Source organism: Onychomys torridus, chromosome 20, assembly GCF_903995425.1.
Source record: "Onychomys torridus chromosome 20, mOncTor1.1, whole genome shotgun sequence".
Lineage (NCBI taxonomy): Eukaryota > Metazoa > Chordata > Mammalia > Rodentia > Cricetidae > Onychomys > Onychomys torridus.
In genome coordinates, this window is record NC_050462.1 from 27,228,343 (window position 1) to 27,249,667 (window position 21,325).

Sequence of the window (21,325 nt, forward strand, 5' to 3'; positions counted from 1 at the left end):
CGGTATACTAAGACACAAACGCCATCTCAGTGATAGTCTACACTCCGATACGTATACCTCAGACTCAGCTCATCTGATCCTTCCCTTTCATTGTAACCTGGTATTAAAACCCTTTTAGTGTGAGGAATGAACTGACTTCTTTTAAATTTTTTCAAAGTAAGTTCTGTGGTTAATGCTATGCTGTAAACATTTAACCAGTGAGTTACTTAATACAAAAAATAAAACAAATAAACAAACAAAACAAACCCTCAAACATCCACAATTCTAACATAGCAATAGCAATAGATAAACAAATAACTTTATATACAAAACATCCATTTTATATGCCAAGATTTTGTTTTACAGTCTTTGAGGAATTTAGAAAATGTCAGAGCACGTGAAATCCCCAATTAATACCTGGGGAATGGTTCGTGAAAAACTAAATTTACATTCTCGGTTATACTTACAGGATGTTTTCTCTTTGAAAAGGCCCGGAGTGATCATAAAAATAAAAAATAAATTACCACGATCACTACTTCTTGGTAAAGAGAAAACACTTCTACTGGTCACATTGGCACCCAGAACAAGGCCACTCTGCCCATAGCTTGCCAACATATATGGTCCTTCGCCAAGTCCTGGTGAAGTTACAAGTAAGATAATTATAGATTAGTATGGAACTTTAAGTTTTTAAAGATAAAAATACTCCACAAATATTTGTACAATTAAAAATTATTCACTGATAAATTAACAACTATTTTAAAAATAAAAACAACTTAGTATGTAGTATGCATATTTAAAATATATAATTTAAACTATAGAAATGCAAATGTATAAGTATATTTATGTATGTAAATGTGTATATGGGTGCATGCATCAAATTTTTTTATACATAGAAAACAAAACTAGGTGGAAAATGACTTAATCATTTAGTCTTCAAATTTTCTCTCCTCTAATAAGAAATTTGTCTAGGTTTCCTTCCAGTGTAAAGTCCAAGAATACTGATATCCTCAATAAACACATGAAATTTATCTGTATCAGAGCCTCTGAGATGGCTCAGCAGGTAAGATGGTTTCTACACCAGCCTGGTAGTCTAGGTTTGTTTGACTCCTAGAATCCATGGTGGAAGAGAAAGAACCCAACTTATGAAGGCTGTCTTCTGAGTTCCGCATACATACTATGGTGACACACAGCATGTGCATACACATGTGCTTGCACACATGCATGCATACACGCACACACATATGCATGAACACATGCACATACACACACATACAAAATGATTATTATAAATAAAATAAAATAAAATCTTAAAGACATTTGTCTGTACTAATAGTGTCATGCTATGACACTCTTCCAATTGCATGAAAAAAAGAATTCAAATACACAACATATCCAATATTTTCTTGTTTAGGAAATTTTAAATTATCACCAGTAAGGTGAGTCCAAAAAAAGAGGAAACAAGATGCCTAGACCCAGGCATGAAATTCCTCAGAGTAATCTTTTTGCAAACTTCAGCTTAGGAAAATAAGTATATAATGATAAATGTGTCCATTGATATTTTTAAATTACTATTTTATATAACCCAATTTCTGTGCAACTAGTGTCCTTAAAATAACTGAGTATAATAAAACCTCAACATTTCTTATGAATCATAATATATTACTACATCATGACTGACTATATACTTTGTACAGGTGTATGTATATTTTTGCCTTGTGGATTATACTTGGTGTTACTGTGGGTGTGGTGGATCATGTCCTAAAAGGTTAAGCATGTCACATTTGGTCATACTTTCCCCTTTTCTCATTTTTACCTCAAACACAATTTTACTTTCTCAGCCCACCCTAAGTAAGATATATACACAATAAATATAAGAATAAGGTTTTTCTCCTTTAAAGGATGCAAGTCCAGGTAAGGGGAAGGGGGTTGAGTAGAGGTTAACTAGATTAGAGGAATAAGATGCCTTTCAAGGAGGAAACTGAGGTTCCAATTTTCCATTGTGAAGATCAGGATAGGGAAGGATTCAGTGCTGTTACCTCCACTGATATCATCTGTAATTGGTCACCCTGGAGCAGCTGGGGACACATAGATTAAGAGAGAAGAGCTTCCAGGAATGAGTGAAATACTTGGATGCCCTGAACAGAGATGGATTGGAATGACTGTCCCCATGACAAGGTGGAGCTCAGCAGTAGCAGTGAGAATTTTTCCACAACACAGGTGTCAGGAGGTTCTGTCCCTGTAACTAGTGTTTACTATGCACAGGGTCAAGTCCAAGAGAACCAGAGAAAATTACACCCAAATTCTGTACTGACTTTCTAAAAAGAATTTAAAAGAAAAAGTGATAGAAACCTCAAAGAGGAAAATGTACTCCAATTTCTAAGTATGTAGATTAATATAAGTATATATATATATATATATATATATATATATATATATATATATATATATATTATATAAATATGTGACTAATACATCATGTAACATAATTCAGTACACATTTGTATGCCTTGCCTTGATGAAACTCATTACTTTGATGCTAGCCTAGCCTAAAAATAAATATAAATGTATAAATCAAAATGAAGATGCATGCACAACAGTGGCTTGAGGACTTGAAGCATCCTCAAAGATGTTCATCCTCAAGGATGGACAGCTAGCCAGATATTCCTTCTCACTGAATATACATATGTCTCATTACACCAGCATAAATAGATGCTAGTCATCCATCCATATAATAATACAAGGATTGAGGAGGACTGGGGGAAACAGTGTCTTTAGCACATGGAGGGACCATTGCATTCCCAAATCATATGAGGTCATGAATTACCTGCATAAGATCAAGCCAGTCACCCTTCTGGCCCTGAGCAGAGTGGGAAGATGTTTACATGGCCCCACCCCTAAAAGAGGAGTTATTGACAGTTGATAGCTACTAGACAAGGGACAGTCTTCCTTCCTTAGTATTGTGGCCCCAGGTAGGTTGATGATGGACGGCCTTACATCTATGCACAGATAGGCAGCACTGATTAGACTTGGTTGTGGTGATATATTGTGTACCCTAATAAAATGTGTCTGAAGATCAGAGGACAGAACAAGCCACTAGATTAAACATAGAGGCCAGGCAGTGGTGGCACACGCCTTTAATCCTAGCACTTGGGAGGCAGAGATCTTTCTGGATCTCTGTGAGTTCAAGGCCACCTTGGACTACCTGAGATTTACTCAGTCTAGGAAAGAAACAGAGCCAGGCAGTGGTGGCACACACCTTTAATCCCAGTACTTGGGAAGTACACACACCTTTATTGGCTGGGTAGGAAAAGGTATATAAGGCATGAAGAAGAGGGAACAAGAAGCTTTGTGGGCTGAGGAAACATTCAGCTAGAGGCCTGTCAGCCGAGGCTTTTCAGACTGAGGAGATAAGACTAGTGTCTGTGGCTTGTTCCTTTGTCTCTCTGATCTTTCAGCATTTACACCAATATCCAGTACTGGGTTTTTGATTATAAGACCATTTAGTAATTTGTGTTAAACTTGGTGAGTTATTTAAAAACAAAAGAAGAAAGGAAGTATATTTTTAAAAGAGGATGTGAAGTTGGAAATTGGATACAGGGGAAGGATCCAGGAGGAGTTGGAGATGGTGGATATGATCAAAATATATCATATACACGCAGGAAATTCTCAAGAATAAATAAAAATCTATTTTAAAAACCAAGCCTAATGCTTTTTAAGAGCCTCCCAGTGAATTTATACCATGTTTCCAGACTATGCTCATGTACTTTCACTGCAATAAAGGTATCATTAATGATCTTATCATCAGTTTCTACAGTGACATGTACAATCTTACTGTTTACTAAAATCAGCCATTTCCAACATTGATTCCTAAACACAGTCACAAATACATCTTAGCCAATAAAACCACTCTGAACTTCACTGCATAATGATTTTGAGCAGGATACTAAAGTCTTTGCCCACATACAGCAATGACAGCACACCCTTTGCATGATAAGAAAATAACATGCAACAACCATGAAGAATTTACACACAGGGTTATGGAGACAATTTCAGGTTCAACCTTTCCATTCGATTTTTCATTTTGTCTCCTGACAACTATCTATTTCTGTATTTTCTTTGAATAATGTAACTGTCTTTATGACATAGTTTATGACGTGTTGTAGATAAGCAAGGGAAAGAGTTCAGCTATAAATGTCCAGAGAAGCCAAGATAGTTTATAAGATCTGTGAAATAATTTGGAGTTAAATAAATTGAGAAAAGTCACTTAAAACAATGTCGTTGATTTTCAACGACTTCCATCAGCAATCTTTACAACTCTATAATATAATATGTAATATGACGTCAGTCTCTACCATTCCACAGCCTTCTTCAGTCACCTATGTCCACCACAGCAAACTCTTCCTCCTGGGCACATTGACATTTTTCCCTATTACTTGAGTCAGAGAAAATCAATTCCCTGCCTTGCCTCAGGCCTTCCCTGAGAAGACCTACTCGGGTCTTCTCAGAACTGGATGCCCTGTGTTCGCCTTCTGATGCTATGAGCCCAGCCTTAGAAACAGAACTAAAGGTTTGAGAATTCTGTGACACAATAGAAAACAGACCACCCTGGCTGCTAATGTGTACCAAGCCACAAACAGCAGTGACTCTGCGTGTCCTGACTCCAGTGATCTGCAGACAGCAGACCAGAAAGCAGAAAGCACAGGAGGAGACCAGCACAGGGCTGTGGGAGAGCACAGATTCATTTGAGGAAAATCACTGGATTTGATTCTGTATACAGAATGCAAACGGCACAGCCATGACTCACGGCCATCCTCCTTGTGCACAGAACCACACCTGGCCAGGTAGCACAGATGTCAAGCTCAGTCCCTTGGGAAGCATATAGATTACAACTCCCAGATGAGCACATTTTTTGTTAAGGGCCTCTGGCAACGTTATTTAATTTCTCCATGTCTCGATTTCCTCTTAAATAAAATGTTAATGGAAGCTACTTCTGCTATTACTGTTGCTATAATTAGTCAATCAATTACATTTTTAATTGTGAAGCCCAAAAGATTAATAGTCTCTCTCTCTCTCTCTCTCTCTCTCTCTCTCTCTCTCTCTCTCTCTCTCTCTCTCTCTACCTGCCCTTCTATTCTCCTCTTGCTATTCGTGTGTGTGTGTGTGTGTGTGTGTGTGTGTGTGTGTGTGTGATTTCACATACATTTCTGCTTGTCTGATAAAAATCTTGGACAAAAGGTACCTTTGGTTAGATTTTTGTTTATCAAAGGGATTGTGTTAATGTTGGCTTTTAGTCAACTTTCAATTTCTATAAATGTAACAAAATAACTGGAAGTATTCCACCACCACCACCATTTTTTTTTTTCTTCATGGTCTCCCCTGTCTTTGAAGTTATGGAGCTTCTTTATAGAATCTCAACTGTGAGCTATCTCCCCAGTTTAGATTGGTTGCTGGTCCCAGCTTCCTGTGACCATCATTCTAACTTCCTCATCCATCTACCAGAGTCCAAAGTGTGCCCAGGCACTGATAAGATGCCACCCCTTCAGACCACCTCACTTGGCTGAACGAGGTTTGGATGACTGTATCTTTCTCATTAAATAGTTCAAGAAAAAGCAAGCAAAGCCCGAATCTGTTGCCTTCCGGGTTTTGTTTTGTATTGTTTTGTTTTGTTTTGTTTTTTATATTCTCATTCACCTCTTCCCACACTTGTCAAAACACCCAATCATTACAAGCCTGGATACTGGCTGAGGCTAGTGGATTTTGATTGTTATTATATTAAGTTTTCAGTTTATAATATGTAATTTTATGGTAGCGGTAAAATGCATCTCGTATATTATCGCCTTTACTTTGTTTCTTGGTTTCCCACAATATAATGAAATTATATTGTGGATAAGCCACGATGCTGTGTAGTGATCACCAGAATTTGTTCTCCCTAGCAAATGGAAATTTTCTACTCATTGACCAATATCTGTCCTTTACTTATTAACCCTCTACTTCCCGGACTCTGCAGAGCATCACATTTGTCTCTCCTTCTACGAGTCTGTTTTAAATAAGCCGTGCAATGGGAGCAAACAGAATTCATCCTACCTTATTATTTTATTGAGCTGGACATCCTTTAGGTTCATTCATGTTGTCATAAGTAACAAAAGTCTTACTATTACTTTTGGCTAAATACTAAATACCTAGAAGAAAGGATTTTAAATGTTCTCAACACACAGAGTAAATGTTGAGATGATTGATACACTAGTCTCATCATCCCATTGTGCATTTATTAATAACAATGCCACATTTCACTGCAAATATATAAAATTATTAATTTAAAATTATGGAAATTTCAAAACTTTTGGACAGATTTCATAGTTATATGAAATGGTACAAGGTGTGTCTTCACTATATTTTATATTTTACCTAAAATTAATTTAACTTTTTATTTACTTATGCCATTCCAAAAGTATTTTTGGAAAACCCTCTAAGTACAAACAACCTAAATTACACACTTTTATTCTTAGAAAATAAATTTTAGCACTCATCCTCAGAAAATTAGATCAACTGTAGAAAGAAAAGCTTTCATAACTTTGTCTTTCAACTCATGAATTATTTGTGTTTTGTTCATACTATATAAATGGTTCAAAAAGTTTTACCTGAAAATACATCTGACAGAATACTGCAGTAATATTCATTAAAATGTCACATACCTTCATTATAGTATTCACAATCAAGAGCTAAAAGAAAGAAAAATAAATATTAAATTGCATATAAATTGCATAATACTTGTTTGAGTATGTGCAATGAAGGGACAAGCATTTATTAATAACTACATAAAACAACAGAGAATGACATTGTTACTTAGAAACTTCTTATGAGCAAAGGCGATTGTGTGTGTGTGATTGTGTGTGTGTGTGTGTGTGTGTATGTGTGTGTGTGTGTGTGTGTGTGTGTGTGATTTTTGTATGTGTGAGTGAGAGAGAGAGTAAGCATGTGCATGTTCATGTGGGTATATAGCTGATGTTTTCCAGACAGTCCCAATTAAAGCCTAGACCAGCTTTAAACTCACTCAGAGTGATCCTCCTTTCTCAGTCTCTTGAGTGCTGGGAAACAGGTGTACACAACCAGGTCTTGCTCAAAGGGTATTTTTTTAATTTTTATTTTCCGGAGCCGAGGACCGAACCCAGGACCTTGTGCTTGCTAGGTAAGCACTCTACCACTTAGCTAAGTCCCCAACCCCTCAAAGGGTATTTTTAAGATGGTGTGTTTCAACAAAATAGGTCTCATGACGTTATTTTCTTTAATTTTACATCCCAGCTGCAGTTTTGCCTCCCAGTCCCCTCCCCCCCCACACACACACCCCTCTGTTCCTACCCCCCAATTCACTCCCCTCCTCCATTTCTGTTTAAGAAAGGGCAGATCTCCCATGAGTATCAACACAGCAAGGCATATGGAGTTGCAGTAAGACTAACTAAGCACCTCCACGTGTATTAAGGCTGGGCAAGGTGACCCAGTATGAGGAGTGGGGCCCCAAAAGCCGTTAAAAGAGGCAGCTCCTGTTCCCACTTTTACCAGTCACACAAGAGGAGGATTCATGACATTATTTCAGAGGTAGATAAATGCTTGGCAATTTAGAAGCCAATCACAGACACTGTCCAAATTGTAATCTGTTCTTCAGATGACTAACCACCTACACAAAAATGATTAAGGAGTCAAAGCTGAAAGGGAATCAAGACGGGTTTTTAAAAGAACATCCTTATTATCAGAAGGATGAAACTTCACAGGCAAAAGAGGATTGGGATCATAAAGAATTTCTGTGAGGATGGTGTGTAATTTATATTTCAAAAGTTTCAGGAACAGGAGTAAAACATAATAGAAAACACATTTTTTTTCTCTTTGATATATGATAATTGGTGATTGTCAAAAGACTATGAAATTTACACAACTGAAAATTGTATTTCCTTGAGCTTCACGGCATTACTCCACAATAAAATGGCAATTACTTTGGATCTTCTTTAAAAACTATCCACTTAATGGTATCCTAAGCAAGGTACCCACCACAAACAGTGGGTGACCTCCAGTGAACGGGCACCCCTTCCTGGCAGCATTTGTAGGCATATGCCGCCACACTGGTACATAGACATTCACAGTCCCCTCCAAGGTTGCAGTTACACGTATCCTCATGGCAGTTTTTGGCAAAAGAAGTAACGTCGATCTGAAAGCAAAATGGAAGTTAATATGATTTCAATAAGCGCTGATTGTGATTAAATTCCAACTTCTGAGAGAGGAGTAAGTGCACATTTTCCACAATGGTTGTCATCAGCATAATACTGCCACCCACGGAGTCCTAATTGTCTCAGCCCACTGTGTTGTCAAAGGAAATGGAATTACCAAGCAAATGCCACCTCCCTGGGAGAACAAGTAAAACTAACAGATCCGGTTTTAACATCCGCACTAGGGCAGATTTCAGACTTTTCAAAGTCCATTGTTACATTGTTGCATTCTTGGCATAATCAACAGGCGTTAAAGCAGCTTGCTTTGTTTCTAAATGCACTTCGCTTTTTTCCCCCTTTCGTTTCTTAGTCTCCCAAGTGGCAATATGCTGATGTTGATGAGTGACAGTGGCAGTTTCTTTTAAATGTCTCATATGCAATTAATTACTTCCTTTGCATTGCACGTGTTAAATCACTGATGGAGTTGGATAGAATATTGACAATGTGTTACAAAAGTAGGGTTTGGTATCAGTCATTTGTGTTTTATGTGGTGTGCCAATGCATGGGTTAATTTGTCAAGTAGCATCCAGGAGAGGAGCCCTGAGGCTCTGTGGCTTGGTTCCAGAATGAACATCTTACTGCCTGTCAAGGAACTATGGTCCCTAAGAAGCATAAAAACCCCCAAATGGAGCCTTTTGATAAATAAAACTCTAGTCTACATAAAGCCTTTTAATGAAACAAGCCATCTTGGATTTCCTTTAAATTCCTAATACTTTTGATATTATAGCAGAATCATCACAATAAAACTTACAACTGAGGTGTTTAAAATAATACATATTTAACAGTGATGTATCACATATTAACATAAATTGCATATTTTAGTAAAAATCTGCATTTGATCAAGCAAAATTAAATTAGTGGGGAGAGTGCAATGCCTTATTTACAGTTTTGCAGATTTCTTTAACGTCTTTTTGCAGGACACAACCTTGATTCTTGTATCTGATTTTCCATGCAGTGTGCTATACTATTTTTGCTGTGGTTTGTATTTGCTTAAAATCTGAGGAAAGTTCTCTGTGTACATATAACTGGAAAGTTAATGGTTTAATACACTGGGGCTTGAGTAACTGGGATGATGTTCTTTCATGCTGTATCCATAACCATGGCTTTCTTTTTTCTTTTTGGAAGCAGGATACATTGTGTTAGATAGCGTCACAGCATGTTGTGAACACAGTGTGTTTCAGTGATTCTCCTTTCCCCACATTTCCCTCACGGCAACACCCCTCCTGTCCCTGATCCCCACACACAGCCTCCTGGGGACAGAAGGGGGAACCTTTGCTTTTTTTTATGTCCCTTTTGCTCTTTTTCTCACTTCCTATCCATCCTCATCGCCTATGAATTACCTTCTCGGTTCCCCTTCTGCATTTTTAGGCTTTCTCCTCTTACATCTATTTATATGTAAATATGTATACATTATAGGCTAGGATCTGTATATGAGAGAGAACATGTGTATCACACACACACACACACACACACACACACACACACACACACACACACACACACAACTAGGACTGGGCCCTCTGCATAGTGAGACAGTTGTGTAGCATGATCTGCTTAAGGGCTCCCTGGCAGTAGGATCAGAATCCATCTGTGGAGCATGAGTGCCCATTACCTATGATGGGACACCTTGTGCAGCCTTGAGGCAGGGGGAGGGGTTTGGACCTGCCTCTACTAAATGTGCCTTCCCATGGGAGGCCTTATCTTCTTGTAGGAGGGAATGGGTTTGGAGGAGGTGGTTGGAGGGGCAGGAGGAGGAAAGAGGGAGATCTTTAGTATGTAAAATGAATTTTTAAAATTTTCTTAAAAATGAATAAATAAATAAAATAAGCAAATATTAATATCAAAAAATATCACAAAACTTTTAAACAGTTTTTCCCTTTCTGAGTCTGTATTTAATATTGTACAGCTTCACCCATTTTCATCTTTCTTTACAGCTGTGTATACATGCACCACATTTCTGTTTCAAATTCACCTGTTGATAGACACCTGAGTAACTGATATAATTTCCTTGCTATTGTGAATATGCATAAATAAACTTGGATGGGACAGTGTCTCCATAATAGGATATGGTTCCTTTGTAAAGGCAAGAAGTGGTATGGCTGGGATTTATAGCAGTTCTTGTTTTAATCTTTTAAGGAACTCTACACTGATATCCATAAAGACTAGAATGTCTGGAACCATGCCAGTGAACTCTGTACTTTGCTTTATCGAGCTCTTTAGGTTTAACTTGCCTTTGAAATAAACTTTTATTCCTGTGTGATTCCATGTCATTGTGCATCGATTATTTGAAAAATGTGTGGTATATAAAGATCTTCTAGACATTAATGCATTTAATTACATGCATCAGAGAATGGGCCACATTTATTCATATCATCAAATGCATTTTCAGAAAAGCGTAACAAAACATTTTCACACACAGTTATGAAGCCAAGATTTACAAAATTCTATTTTTCACTTCAAAAAGTTGAAATACTCTTAAGGACAACAGATGCCATTGGATGGTTGCCTTGAAGCCACAAACTTATTCTCCTCCTCTCAAGAAATACCTGCCAAATGTTCTTGTCTGAATGACCATATCTTTCTAGTATTTGTTATTTCAAGTAAACATGGCGTTCCAGGGAAATAAACAGCAAACATGGACCATAACTCAAAAACTGCACAAGTAACTTCTTTGAGAAAACAGGGGGCATGACGCAGAGGTGCTGCTTAGCTTTAAAAACTGTACTAAATTACATCCCCAATTTCTACTGGAACCCAAAATTATCATGTGAGGAAGCAGCTTAGATATCTAAGTTATGTTCTTGAAATAGCTCCTAAAACTATTTTAAATATGTCGTCAAGAATCCTGTTAAACTATACTTATGTTGCAAAGAATGTCCACTTGAAATGCTCTCTGACAACAGATGAACGTCAGTTCCCCTTTTGTTATTGATACACATTTACAAAACGCTGTGAATAAATTGTATTTCATAAACCAGCATGAACTGCAGTCATCATGTACAGATGCACGCTGTTAGATAGGATGGAATGAGGAGGAAAGGAGGTCAACTAAACAGGTTGCTTATAGAGAAAACACACTAACAAAGGTCCCCTAGTGATGACTGTAGGACACCTGAGAAACATGAGCTGCTGAGTTTATCCCACTCCATCTCAGCCCATGGAGCAGCAAGTCTTTGTATTTGAGATGTTAGTTAAAAAGTACTCATTTACCACATTGCGACACGGAGCAAAAACATCACTGTACAAAATGGAGCATTCTTTCTTGGCATAGGGAAATTTGTTTTGGTGTGCCTCACAGGGCTTCAGGGCTTCAATAGGATCTTCACACTGTTGGAAATCAAAGGGCAAGTGAAAGACCTCAAAGGGGCTGAACTCTGAACCCAAAGTACCCTGCCTCCAGACTCCACCCATGAGGGCGACATCTAGGCCAATGTCACCCTTTTAGACATTTTCTACCTACGTCTCTGCCTGTTTTCACCCATATAGGCTATATATTAATAACATAAGTCAATTCTGAGACGCAGCTAAATAATAGACAAAGTGACATTGTAGAGGGAAATTAATCATTTTTAATTTTTCACAAATGCAGTCTTCTCATGAAAAGTTCTATGAGCATGACTCTCTCCCCTCTAACTTTTCATGTTGCCCATTTTGTCACAGACCATCTTCTGAGATCTGGATGGATGAGCTCTACAATCTCCAGAGACTCGATTCCAAAAACTCCACCATTTGACCTCTGCTGTCTCTAGTCGGCTTCTCCCAACTTCCCCGAGAAAGGGCACCAATGAGTTGTTCAATCCTCAGTACAGGGGCAGTTGCTCAGCCTGCAGACACTTGAACTTTACTTACCATTGATTCTGTCTTAAGTGTCTCATTGGAGTTGGATTCAGCAATGACGTTTTCTGTTGGGTTTTCTTAGACTACACCACACTAGCCCTTCTTCTCCAACTTCCTGTTCCCACCTTTCTTCGCAAAATCTTGCCTTGGCACCACTATGCCCCTCATTTGATACAGTGTCTTCACTTCAACAGCCTGAATATGCTACTGAGTGCCAAATCCCTATTTATACACCAGGGCTATTTCCTGTAAATTGAACCTAGACATTTCCAGCTAAATATCCATCACATCTTTTTCAATACACCCTAAGGTATACTACACTTATTTCTACTATCTCCTGAGCTCAACTCCTGCACACATACACCCCCCTTTGCCCTGCCCAGGGGAGAACTCCAGATAATATTTTTAATACCAGAAGGTATAAGCTTTTTTGAGTCTTCCAAATGAATCCTTCTCAATAAAGTCCTGCAGTAAGTACTGGGAGTTTCCGTTTTTAATGTTCTCACATTTCTATAGCCTTCTATATCCCCTAACAGCTAATCTGGTGATACTACAAGAGCCTCCTGCACCTGCTAAGATCTATCCTTGATCTTTTAGTCATTCTGTTTCTAATCCTATGTCACAATCATATGAACACTATGAGATGTTTTTACGCTCTGTACTCTCTCCACTCCTGTTCACATCCGCTGCGTGTCTTCCTCCCTTTTTCTTCCATCCAATTTTCTACAAACTAGTGGCTCTCAACCTGTGGGTGGTGACCCCCAAAGGGGTCACATATCTGATATTTGGCATATAAGATATTAATATTATAATTCATGACAGTAGCAAAATTACAATTATGAAGCAGCAATGAAAAGAATTTTATGTTTGAGGAGTCATCACAACATGATGAACTGTATGAAAGGTCAAAGCATTAGGAAGACTGAGAACCACTGCTCTAAACTTTACCCTCTCACATCTTATTTCACAGCATTCATTCCAGGAATCCTCCTTGGAATGTTACAACTTCTACCTAGTGTGAATTAATTATCTACTAAAACATCTATCTACATCAATATATTTTTAGTAAATTTTCTATGTCACCCACTAACTTAAACATTAAAACTCCTCAAAGGCAGAGACATTCATATTCATATTCTGTGTCTATATTAAGCAATATATATATATATATATATATATATATACTGAATTAATATAGAGCAGAAGATATTTTGCTATGCTGGCAAAGATATGAGAGATGGTATAAATCTGAAAGCCACCCTTGCTACTCTCTGAACATATAATTTGTATTAGACAAATCATTTAACCTCCTTAAGACACAACCTTTCTATTCATAATGTGGAGACAATAACTTCTGCAAAATAAAGTTGTCATAATAACTACATAGAAAAGTAAGTATGAAAGTTCATCAACTGTACATTATTATAAAAACACCATATAAAAAGTAACCTAAGTAATTTGACTGTTTGCAATAGTCTTTTGTTTATTCTAAATTCCGTATCTGTAGCTTACCTGACCTAAGGCCCAACTGTCTCCAAATACCTGGGCATTTCTCACTTCCAGGTTATTAGATGTGGTCATATCATTTGAAGTACATTTGTCAAAGTTTCCACACAATCCTGCCAGCTTGTTCTATAGCAATAAAATTATTATGAAATATTTTACATTTATTTTAAGACTCACATGTATTAAAACTTGAAAGATTTAAAATATATAAAGGACATTCATAGAAATAATTTTTTAAAATGTTTTAATAAAATGGTTTCATATCAGTTTAATTACATTTATAATATGTAACAGGCCCCAAATATTTTACCAACCTCCAAGAACAATCTATCCACACTTGCTATAACATCTTAGCATTGACATTTCTAGCAATGTAAATAGGAAAGTATATACTGAAGTATATTAATACATATATGTACATATAATATATACTGATACATATGTCTTGTATATAAGCATAAATAATTTTTATAAAGAAAAACCTACTTTACATATGAAAGATTCTTTAACAGTATAAATGTTGAAACAATAAAGCCAACTTAGATCACTACAGATTCTGTAATGATGAATGCAGTGTCTATTCACATCAGTACTGACCAACAGCTTTTTCTCAAAATACTGCAAGAAAATTTACTTTTAGAGGCAGGATCCTCTAAGACTTGCAAAAGTGAATGATATCACAATAATAGTGGAACTCCCACTTAAAACCTTGAACTGATGTTCCTTAAACTCACTCTTTAATATTAATGCCTGGAATGCAACCCTTTAAAGAATAGACAGACTTCCTATCTCCATAAAAGCAAACAGTGCATGGGACCTGTATTATAAACTCTATCTGTCCAAGAACAGTTATCATTTCCACCCATGGGTAAACAAATCAGGGTACATCTATACCACAGGTTACAATAGTACTATAAGGGGAAAAATACTAATTCATACCATATGGATGAATTTTATGTTTATTTTGCAAATCAAAGATGAGAGATCTCAAAAACTATTAAAATTCCATTTATATGCTATTTGTAGAAGGAAAAACAATGGACATAGAAGGAGAGGAAATAGAATGGTATTTTTCCAGATTATGAAGGTGGAGATAAGACTTAGCAATAAGGGAGCAGCCTGCATGAAAAGTAGGCATTGGTAGGCTTGTTTTGTGAAGAACTACAGTATTAGATCAAGACTCCATACGTTCTTCCAAATCCACAGAGCCATAATGGTAATTTTAGTGTTCCTTACTACTACTCACTTACTACAACAAGTTTATACTATATGTGAATTTATTTTAAAAAGCTACAATATAAAGCAAAATAGAGAAAACAGAATAGTATGATAAGTGAACCTTTTTTGCAACAACAAAAAAACTCATATAGCAAAACTCAAGGGAGGAGAAAGAAGGAAAATGCATGAAGCAACAACAGATTGTATGGTGTTAAAGCAGAAGAAAACTAAAGATTAGTCTGTGTTATACAAATTAATAGTCTATTCCTTTATATTGCTAAGTAGCATTCTGTTACACCACTTGTATGACTGTACTCCAATTTCTGAAGTCCTTCATGTAGTGTATTAAAGGTTATTTTGAAAACATAACTTAATTAGAAAACAGCTCTCTATAGTTTATAAAAACACAGTTCCATTCATTGTATCCCACTTAGGGGTTAGGTCTGCCTACCTTCCACTGCGGCCCAACTTTGATGTGGATGGTTGTCTTCTCGTCCCACAGAATGGTAATATCTTCCTCTGGAAAGTACACTACGATGTAGTGCCTGGCCTTCCACAGCTGGTATGTAGGTTTGCTTTCCAGGAAGAAACCTGATCGCTTCTTGAAAAAAGATAAAATGTCTGAGAGTGAGTATCATATGCTCTAGCCAAAGGAGAAGACACATTAATGCCTTCCAATATTTATCTAAGATGATTGCTCGCCATGTTTTTTTTTTCAGTTCTCTAATACAAAACCAATGTGTTAAATTGGTGTTTATATGAAAACTAGAAGATAGGTTCCGCAAGAGACCATGGGGAAGGTAAAAGATAATCCAGTGACAATGGAGGGAAGAGAAAGAAAATGGACACACAGAATAGGAGGGAGCAATGAATACAAAAGGTTGAGGATGAAAACGCATGTTCTTCCCTTCAAAAGAAAAATGTGTCCTCGTGTATGATTCTAAGCATTTGAATACAGCATAAAATTGGCCTTCTAATGTTATTAAATTCTTTAATGAAAAACAGAATTATTACATTTGGCAAAAATACAGTGCTTTCACAGTCTAGTGAAAAATTTTTAGATTAAAAAGTTTGATAACTGAGGGCTGGAGAGATGGCTCGGAGGTTGAGAGCACTGGCTGCTCCTCCAAAGGTCCTGAGTTCAATTCCCAGCAACCACATGGTGGCTCATAATCATCTAGAATAGGATCTCACACCCTCTTCTGGCATGCAGGCAGAACACTGTATACATAATTGTGGTGGTATTGTGTTCACCAAAATATTGTGCACCCTAATAAACTTATCTGGGGTCAGAGCATGGAACAGCCACTAGATACAGAGGCCAGAAAATGGTGGCACACACGCCTTTAATCCTAGCATTCCAGGGGCAAGAATTCCCTCTGGATCTCTGTGAGTTCAAGGCCACATTGGAAACAGCCAGACTGGTAACGCATGCTTTTAATCCCAAAAAGTAAACCTTTAATCCCAGGAAGTGATGACAGAAAGGTATTTAACGTGTGAGGATTAGAAACTAGAAGCTTTTGGTGGTTAAGCTTTTAGGCTTTTGAGCAGCAGTTCCGCTGATATCCATTCTGAATGAGGACTCAGAGGCTTCCAGTCTGAGAAAACAGGATCAGCTGAGGAACTATCGAGGTGAGGAAGCTGTGGCTTGTTCTGCTTCTCTGATCTTCCTGCATTCACCCCAATACCTGGCTTCAGGTTTGTTTTTATTAATAAGGCCATTTAAGATTCATGCTACACATAATAAATAAATATTTTTTAAAAAGTTTGATAATTGAACAGAAAAAGCACAATACATACATATGTATATATGTGCATATACTTCTGTGTACGTATATTGGAAAGTAACAGTGATACAGACAGACAGAGAGAGGAGAGATGCATTACTATCAAAGAGACTTTGGAGGGATTACAAGGGGGAGGTATTAAACTTAGGAAAGAATCTATATAGAAAGGAACAGGAAGCTGCAATGAGAATGGAGAAGAAATGATGATTGAAACAGAAGGGATGGCCTAAACAAAGGCTTGGGACCAGGGCCATCCAAGATACATTCAGGTCTAAGAAAAGCTGTAAAGGGATGAAGCATGGATACCAGGACAAAGCCAAGCCTGAGGCCTCAGCACCCTGGTAACTCTAACAAAGTAACTATCACATGTGCAAAATACAGTCAATAAAGGCTTTGATTATGGAAGTAATTACCTATGCTTTGGAAACTCAAAGGAAATAATTTGCAAACTAGAAAAGGTAATACATTGAGGAATACATTGGGAAACAAGAGTACCTATAATTACGATCACAGCCATGAACTGAGCTTATAAAATGATCCTGAAAACACATGGTTGTATTAATGAGAAGAAAACTGACTTTTCCAGAAGAAAACAAAAACTAGAAACAAGAAATCTTTCATCCATTTTTCTTCACTATAACTAAGTGTAGTGGGGGAATGCCATAAGGAAGTGGTGTTTAAGTGAACATTTCAAAGGACAAGTGAAATAGATTTGATCATATTTATAAGGTGTTTTTTATCTCCTTACCAAGATAATGCTTATAACTATATTGCACATAGCAAATATAAACATCCATATTGTTAACTGGCTTTACCTAGCCTCAAATTCTTCTACTCCTCAATCATCTATTCTCATTGGCTAGGCTAGTCAAGTTGTTTAAACTATCTCAAATCTACGCACTTGACATTCCTCCTGCGCCAGAGTGTGGTGTAACTGCTTTATTCCCATTTTGACTCAAATGTTTCCTGTGTCAGGATGCCACACAATATCTCTCACTCACAAAGAAACTGATTGATTTGATCCACACTTAGTGTTTTAATACTCTGTAACTTCCATAATGAAATCAAGTTTACTTTTGAGTCCGCAATTTGTGAGTCAAGCCCAGCTCAGTAAAGATCATGCATCTGTGCCATGGCATCCTGACTCACATACACCCTATGTCTTGCATCTCCCACCTCTCGGCACTGGTTTTCAGGTTCTTGCTTCTCGGCCTCTGCTTGGGGACCACTGCTATACTTCATCCACAGCATAGAGTCAGGACAAGGTCAGGTTGAGCAGGGAACCAAGTACAAGAGTAACAAGATGATGGATGCCTTCAACACTAGGAAGGCCAGCAATCTCCATGAAAGGACATCGGTGCCCAAAAGAGCATATATCGAATGGATAGAAAAGCATCCTGACAAAAGAGGGCAAACAGATTTTCCCCCCTCCAAGGACCCTACATTTTCATTTGATGGAGGCCCCACAATTTATATAATCTGCTATGCCCCCAAATTACTCAATCACAACATCAACTTTTATCTTCATTATACTTTCCAGTAGTTTTTTTTGTTTGTTTGTTTTTTTGTTTTTTGTTGTTGTTGTTGTTGTTGTTGCCTGACTTGTCTTTATCAACTCTCTCCATCTCGGCAGTCTAGTTTGAAATCAGTGGCTCTCGATCAAAAGCACGCCTTTTCTATTTGCCATTCAATACAAAATGCTCATCTCATTAGGTGAGGCAGCCTGCAACAAGAACGTCCTTCCTAATCAAAAGCAATGACTGCACTCCTTGCTTTTCAGTGCATCGGCTAATGCTTCCTTTGGAAAGAGTTGGTAATGAACTGTCCAAAGTGGCAACCTGTGCTTTAGCAGGACAAACAAAACTGAATGACGTCAGAAAAACAGGTCAGAAATGGAAAGAACGGAAGCACTTCTGAGTACAGCTTGGGTACATTTATAAAAGGGTTTTAATTGGCTGAATTACAACTGTGCATTTATATAAAGAGCAGAGGGTTGTTTATTCATTTCCCGGGATGATCAGCCCATTAGTTATGAAGTAAGTGGTACTTGCTATATATCTTCATTTATGATCTCCCAGAAAGACATTTGAGCTGGGAGCTTGTTGGGATCAAACTATTCCTGTGGCTTTTCTTCATTTTATTTCATTCCTCACAATCTAAGTAAAGGAGATCCATCAACACCTGAATACAGGTGAAAATTGGAGGCTGGGAGCTGTAATTACCACTTCAGAAATGTGCCAAATTGCCTTTACATGAGCATTTAACCAATTTCTCTCCTTCTGAAAACGCATCCTTGATCAGAGAGAGACCTTCACCTATAAATGAATACCCAGCTAATGGCTAAGCTGAATGTTTGTAATTACTTAAAATAGATGTCAACATGACTGTAGAAGAAGCCGTTTCATCTTGACAGATTGCTGTGTGGCCACTCAATGTTTCTACCTGAAACACAAGGTTCTCAAACTGCAGTTGAAGATTTGGGGGATCTGATTGAAAACCAAAGTAGCAAAAATGTAAAAAAAAAAAGTACTCCAGGGGCACAATGGATTACGTAAATCACAGGGCCTGTCCAAATGAAAAAAAGCGCAGCCTTTGTTTAAAACTGAGAAATATCCCTCTTTTGAGCAGAGAGGGTTCATGTTTTCTCTTGACCTGCCATGTCTTTTCACCTTTACCTATTCCAGTGCCAGAGGCAGAACACAGCAACAAGCCCTTTCAGCAAATGGTCCAGATGACTTTCAAGAAAATGAGTTTCAGAAAAAAGTTAGGAAAACAGTGTTCTTGGAATTCTGTTTGAAATGGTGACCCTTAAAAGACCATTGTCAGATCATACACTTCAAAGCTCCAAATTCATTGCCTTCAAAATGAAGCTTGTGGGACTTGTGCCGTCTAGGAGCTTCCGGTCTGAGCCTAGAACCCTTGGCGGCCACTCTTGTTCTCACGCCTTCCGTGTTCTAGTTTGCTAGGGGCACGCCTTCCAGAATCTCGGCCACACCCTTGCCCTATCATCCCAGGGACTTTGCTTCAACCTGAGCCAATGGCTGCCACCAACCATGACATTTTGTCTTCCGATTCTGCTCCTTTGAGGGTGATCATTTCCCTGCAAAGCTCTTTCTCCCTCTCCACCTATTTATATTCATCTATCCATCACCTATAATCTTCATTCACCTCTTCTTATGGGGTTTAGTTCAGATTATGTCTCTCTATGAAAATAAAGATGATAATTAATAAATAAATAAGTAAATAAATAAATAAATAGGAAGGGGGGTCAGTTCTTAAAATGCATTTTTCACACATTCATTACAGTCTCCACAGGACTTTAGAAGGCGGTTTTGTAGTCATGCTTGAGAGGAAGCTGAAGTTTGAGGAGGAGTTCAACCAACTTTGCTAGAGTCTCACAGCAATTAGGTGGTGGGCGGGGATGCTAAATCACTTCTGAGTGACTCCCAAATCTATGCTCCAAATTTCTTTGAAAATTTAGGATTGCTTCGGTGGTTTTTTCCCCAGAAGTTCTTCTAGGAGCTTATGGAGATCCTGGCATATCACATCACACTCTCTGATATTATTTCCCTTAGAGAATCATTATTCACTTGAGTACATTACTTAAAGGCAAGCGGTATCTTTTCAGTATTATAGCCTAAAAATTGAGCACAAGTTTTAGTGTACTGTGGACATATCGATGAATTAATAAACAAGTAGGTGAATGAATAAAACTGACTCCATCTTTTAATTGGACAAATTTCTGGTATACAAGAACAGGTGGAAGACACAATGATCTTACTTCATCCATTGCTCATGGATACATGGGGAAGACAGACAAACACACAAGGAATTTGATCTAACAGGATCTTTCAGAGCATCCTGAGAAGTTTCACAAAGGAGATAGGACATACTGCACAGAAAGTGTTAAACAGACAGATGTTTTCATAAGTCACTTTTTTTCTAAAGTTACAGAGGAGAGTAAAAAGAATCTGGAATATGTAAATAACTGGAAAGAGATTCAACTTCTGGGATATGGGATTGAAAAAGAAAACCCTAAGAGGTGAGGCAGGAAAAGATGGACAACAGCCTAATTAGTAAAAACACAGCAGAGCAGCAGAAAGATATCTGAAAAGAACAACAGACACAGGAGGCCAGATTTCTACATGGGGAAAGCCACTGTTGCTGCAGTGGGAGGGATGGAGCAAAGCTAGGGGCTTAGTTGGAGCATTAGGAAGGCAGATTGGAGGCTGCTGGAGGGACTCATATAATAGATGTTGGTTCTCAAAGCCAGAATGCTGATCATGGGAAGGGAAAATGGTAGACATAATTGAAATACAACAATAGACAATGTAAGCAGAAGATGCAAGCAGGGTATGGTTTCAAAACCCACAAAAAAAACAACAAAGAAAAAAATCTAGATCTTCTAACAGCGTATATTCAGATTTATCCAAAACATCTCTAGTCTTCTTTCTCTATCAATAGTATAAGTTAGGATTATTATAAAGGGAAGAATTCACTAACCTGTTTGTAAGGAGCATCATTGAGGTAGATTTCAGTGTCCCCAATGGATATCAAAACACTTTTAGAACAAACAATATCATTGTCAAAGCATTTCTTGTTCTGGGCAATCACAGATATATCAGAATCATCTGTACTCTGAAATATGTCAAGAACATTTTATTGGCACAATTGTATATTATATATAAATAGTAGTTACTTTTATTATTCAAGGCAATCAAGATTTATGATGGCTTACATTAT

At 37.6% G+C, this 21,325-nt stretch overlaps 1 protein-coding gene across 4 annotated transcripts in view; it reads right to left on the minus strand.

Annotated features, from left to right (window-relative positions):
- The window catches only part of Otogl (otogelin like), a 145,741-nt gene that overhangs the window by 44,678 nt on the left and 79,738 nt on the right, over positions 1-21,325 (minus strand). For 2 of the 4 annotated variants that reach the window (XM_036169979.1, XM_036169981.1), the window contains exons 26-32: positions 21,086-21,220; positions 15,247-15,393; positions 13,584-13,703; positions 11,445-11,561; positions 8,020-8,176; positions 6,672-6,698; positions 447-614 (exon numbers count right to left, since the gene is read on the minus strand). In XM_036169979.1, the coding sequence (XP_036025872.1) occupies positions 447-614; positions 6,672-6,698; positions 8,020-8,176; positions 11,445-11,561; positions 13,584-13,703; positions 15,247-15,393; positions 21,086-21,220 (871 nt within the window). Of the gene's footprint in view, positions 1-446; positions 615-6,671; positions 6,699-8,019; positions 8,177-11,444; positions 11,562-13,583; positions 13,704-15,246; positions 15,397-21,085; positions 21,221-21,325 lie in introns of all 4 variants that reach the window. The other 2 variants (XM_036169978.1, XM_036169980.1) reach the window with 1 other exon arrangement.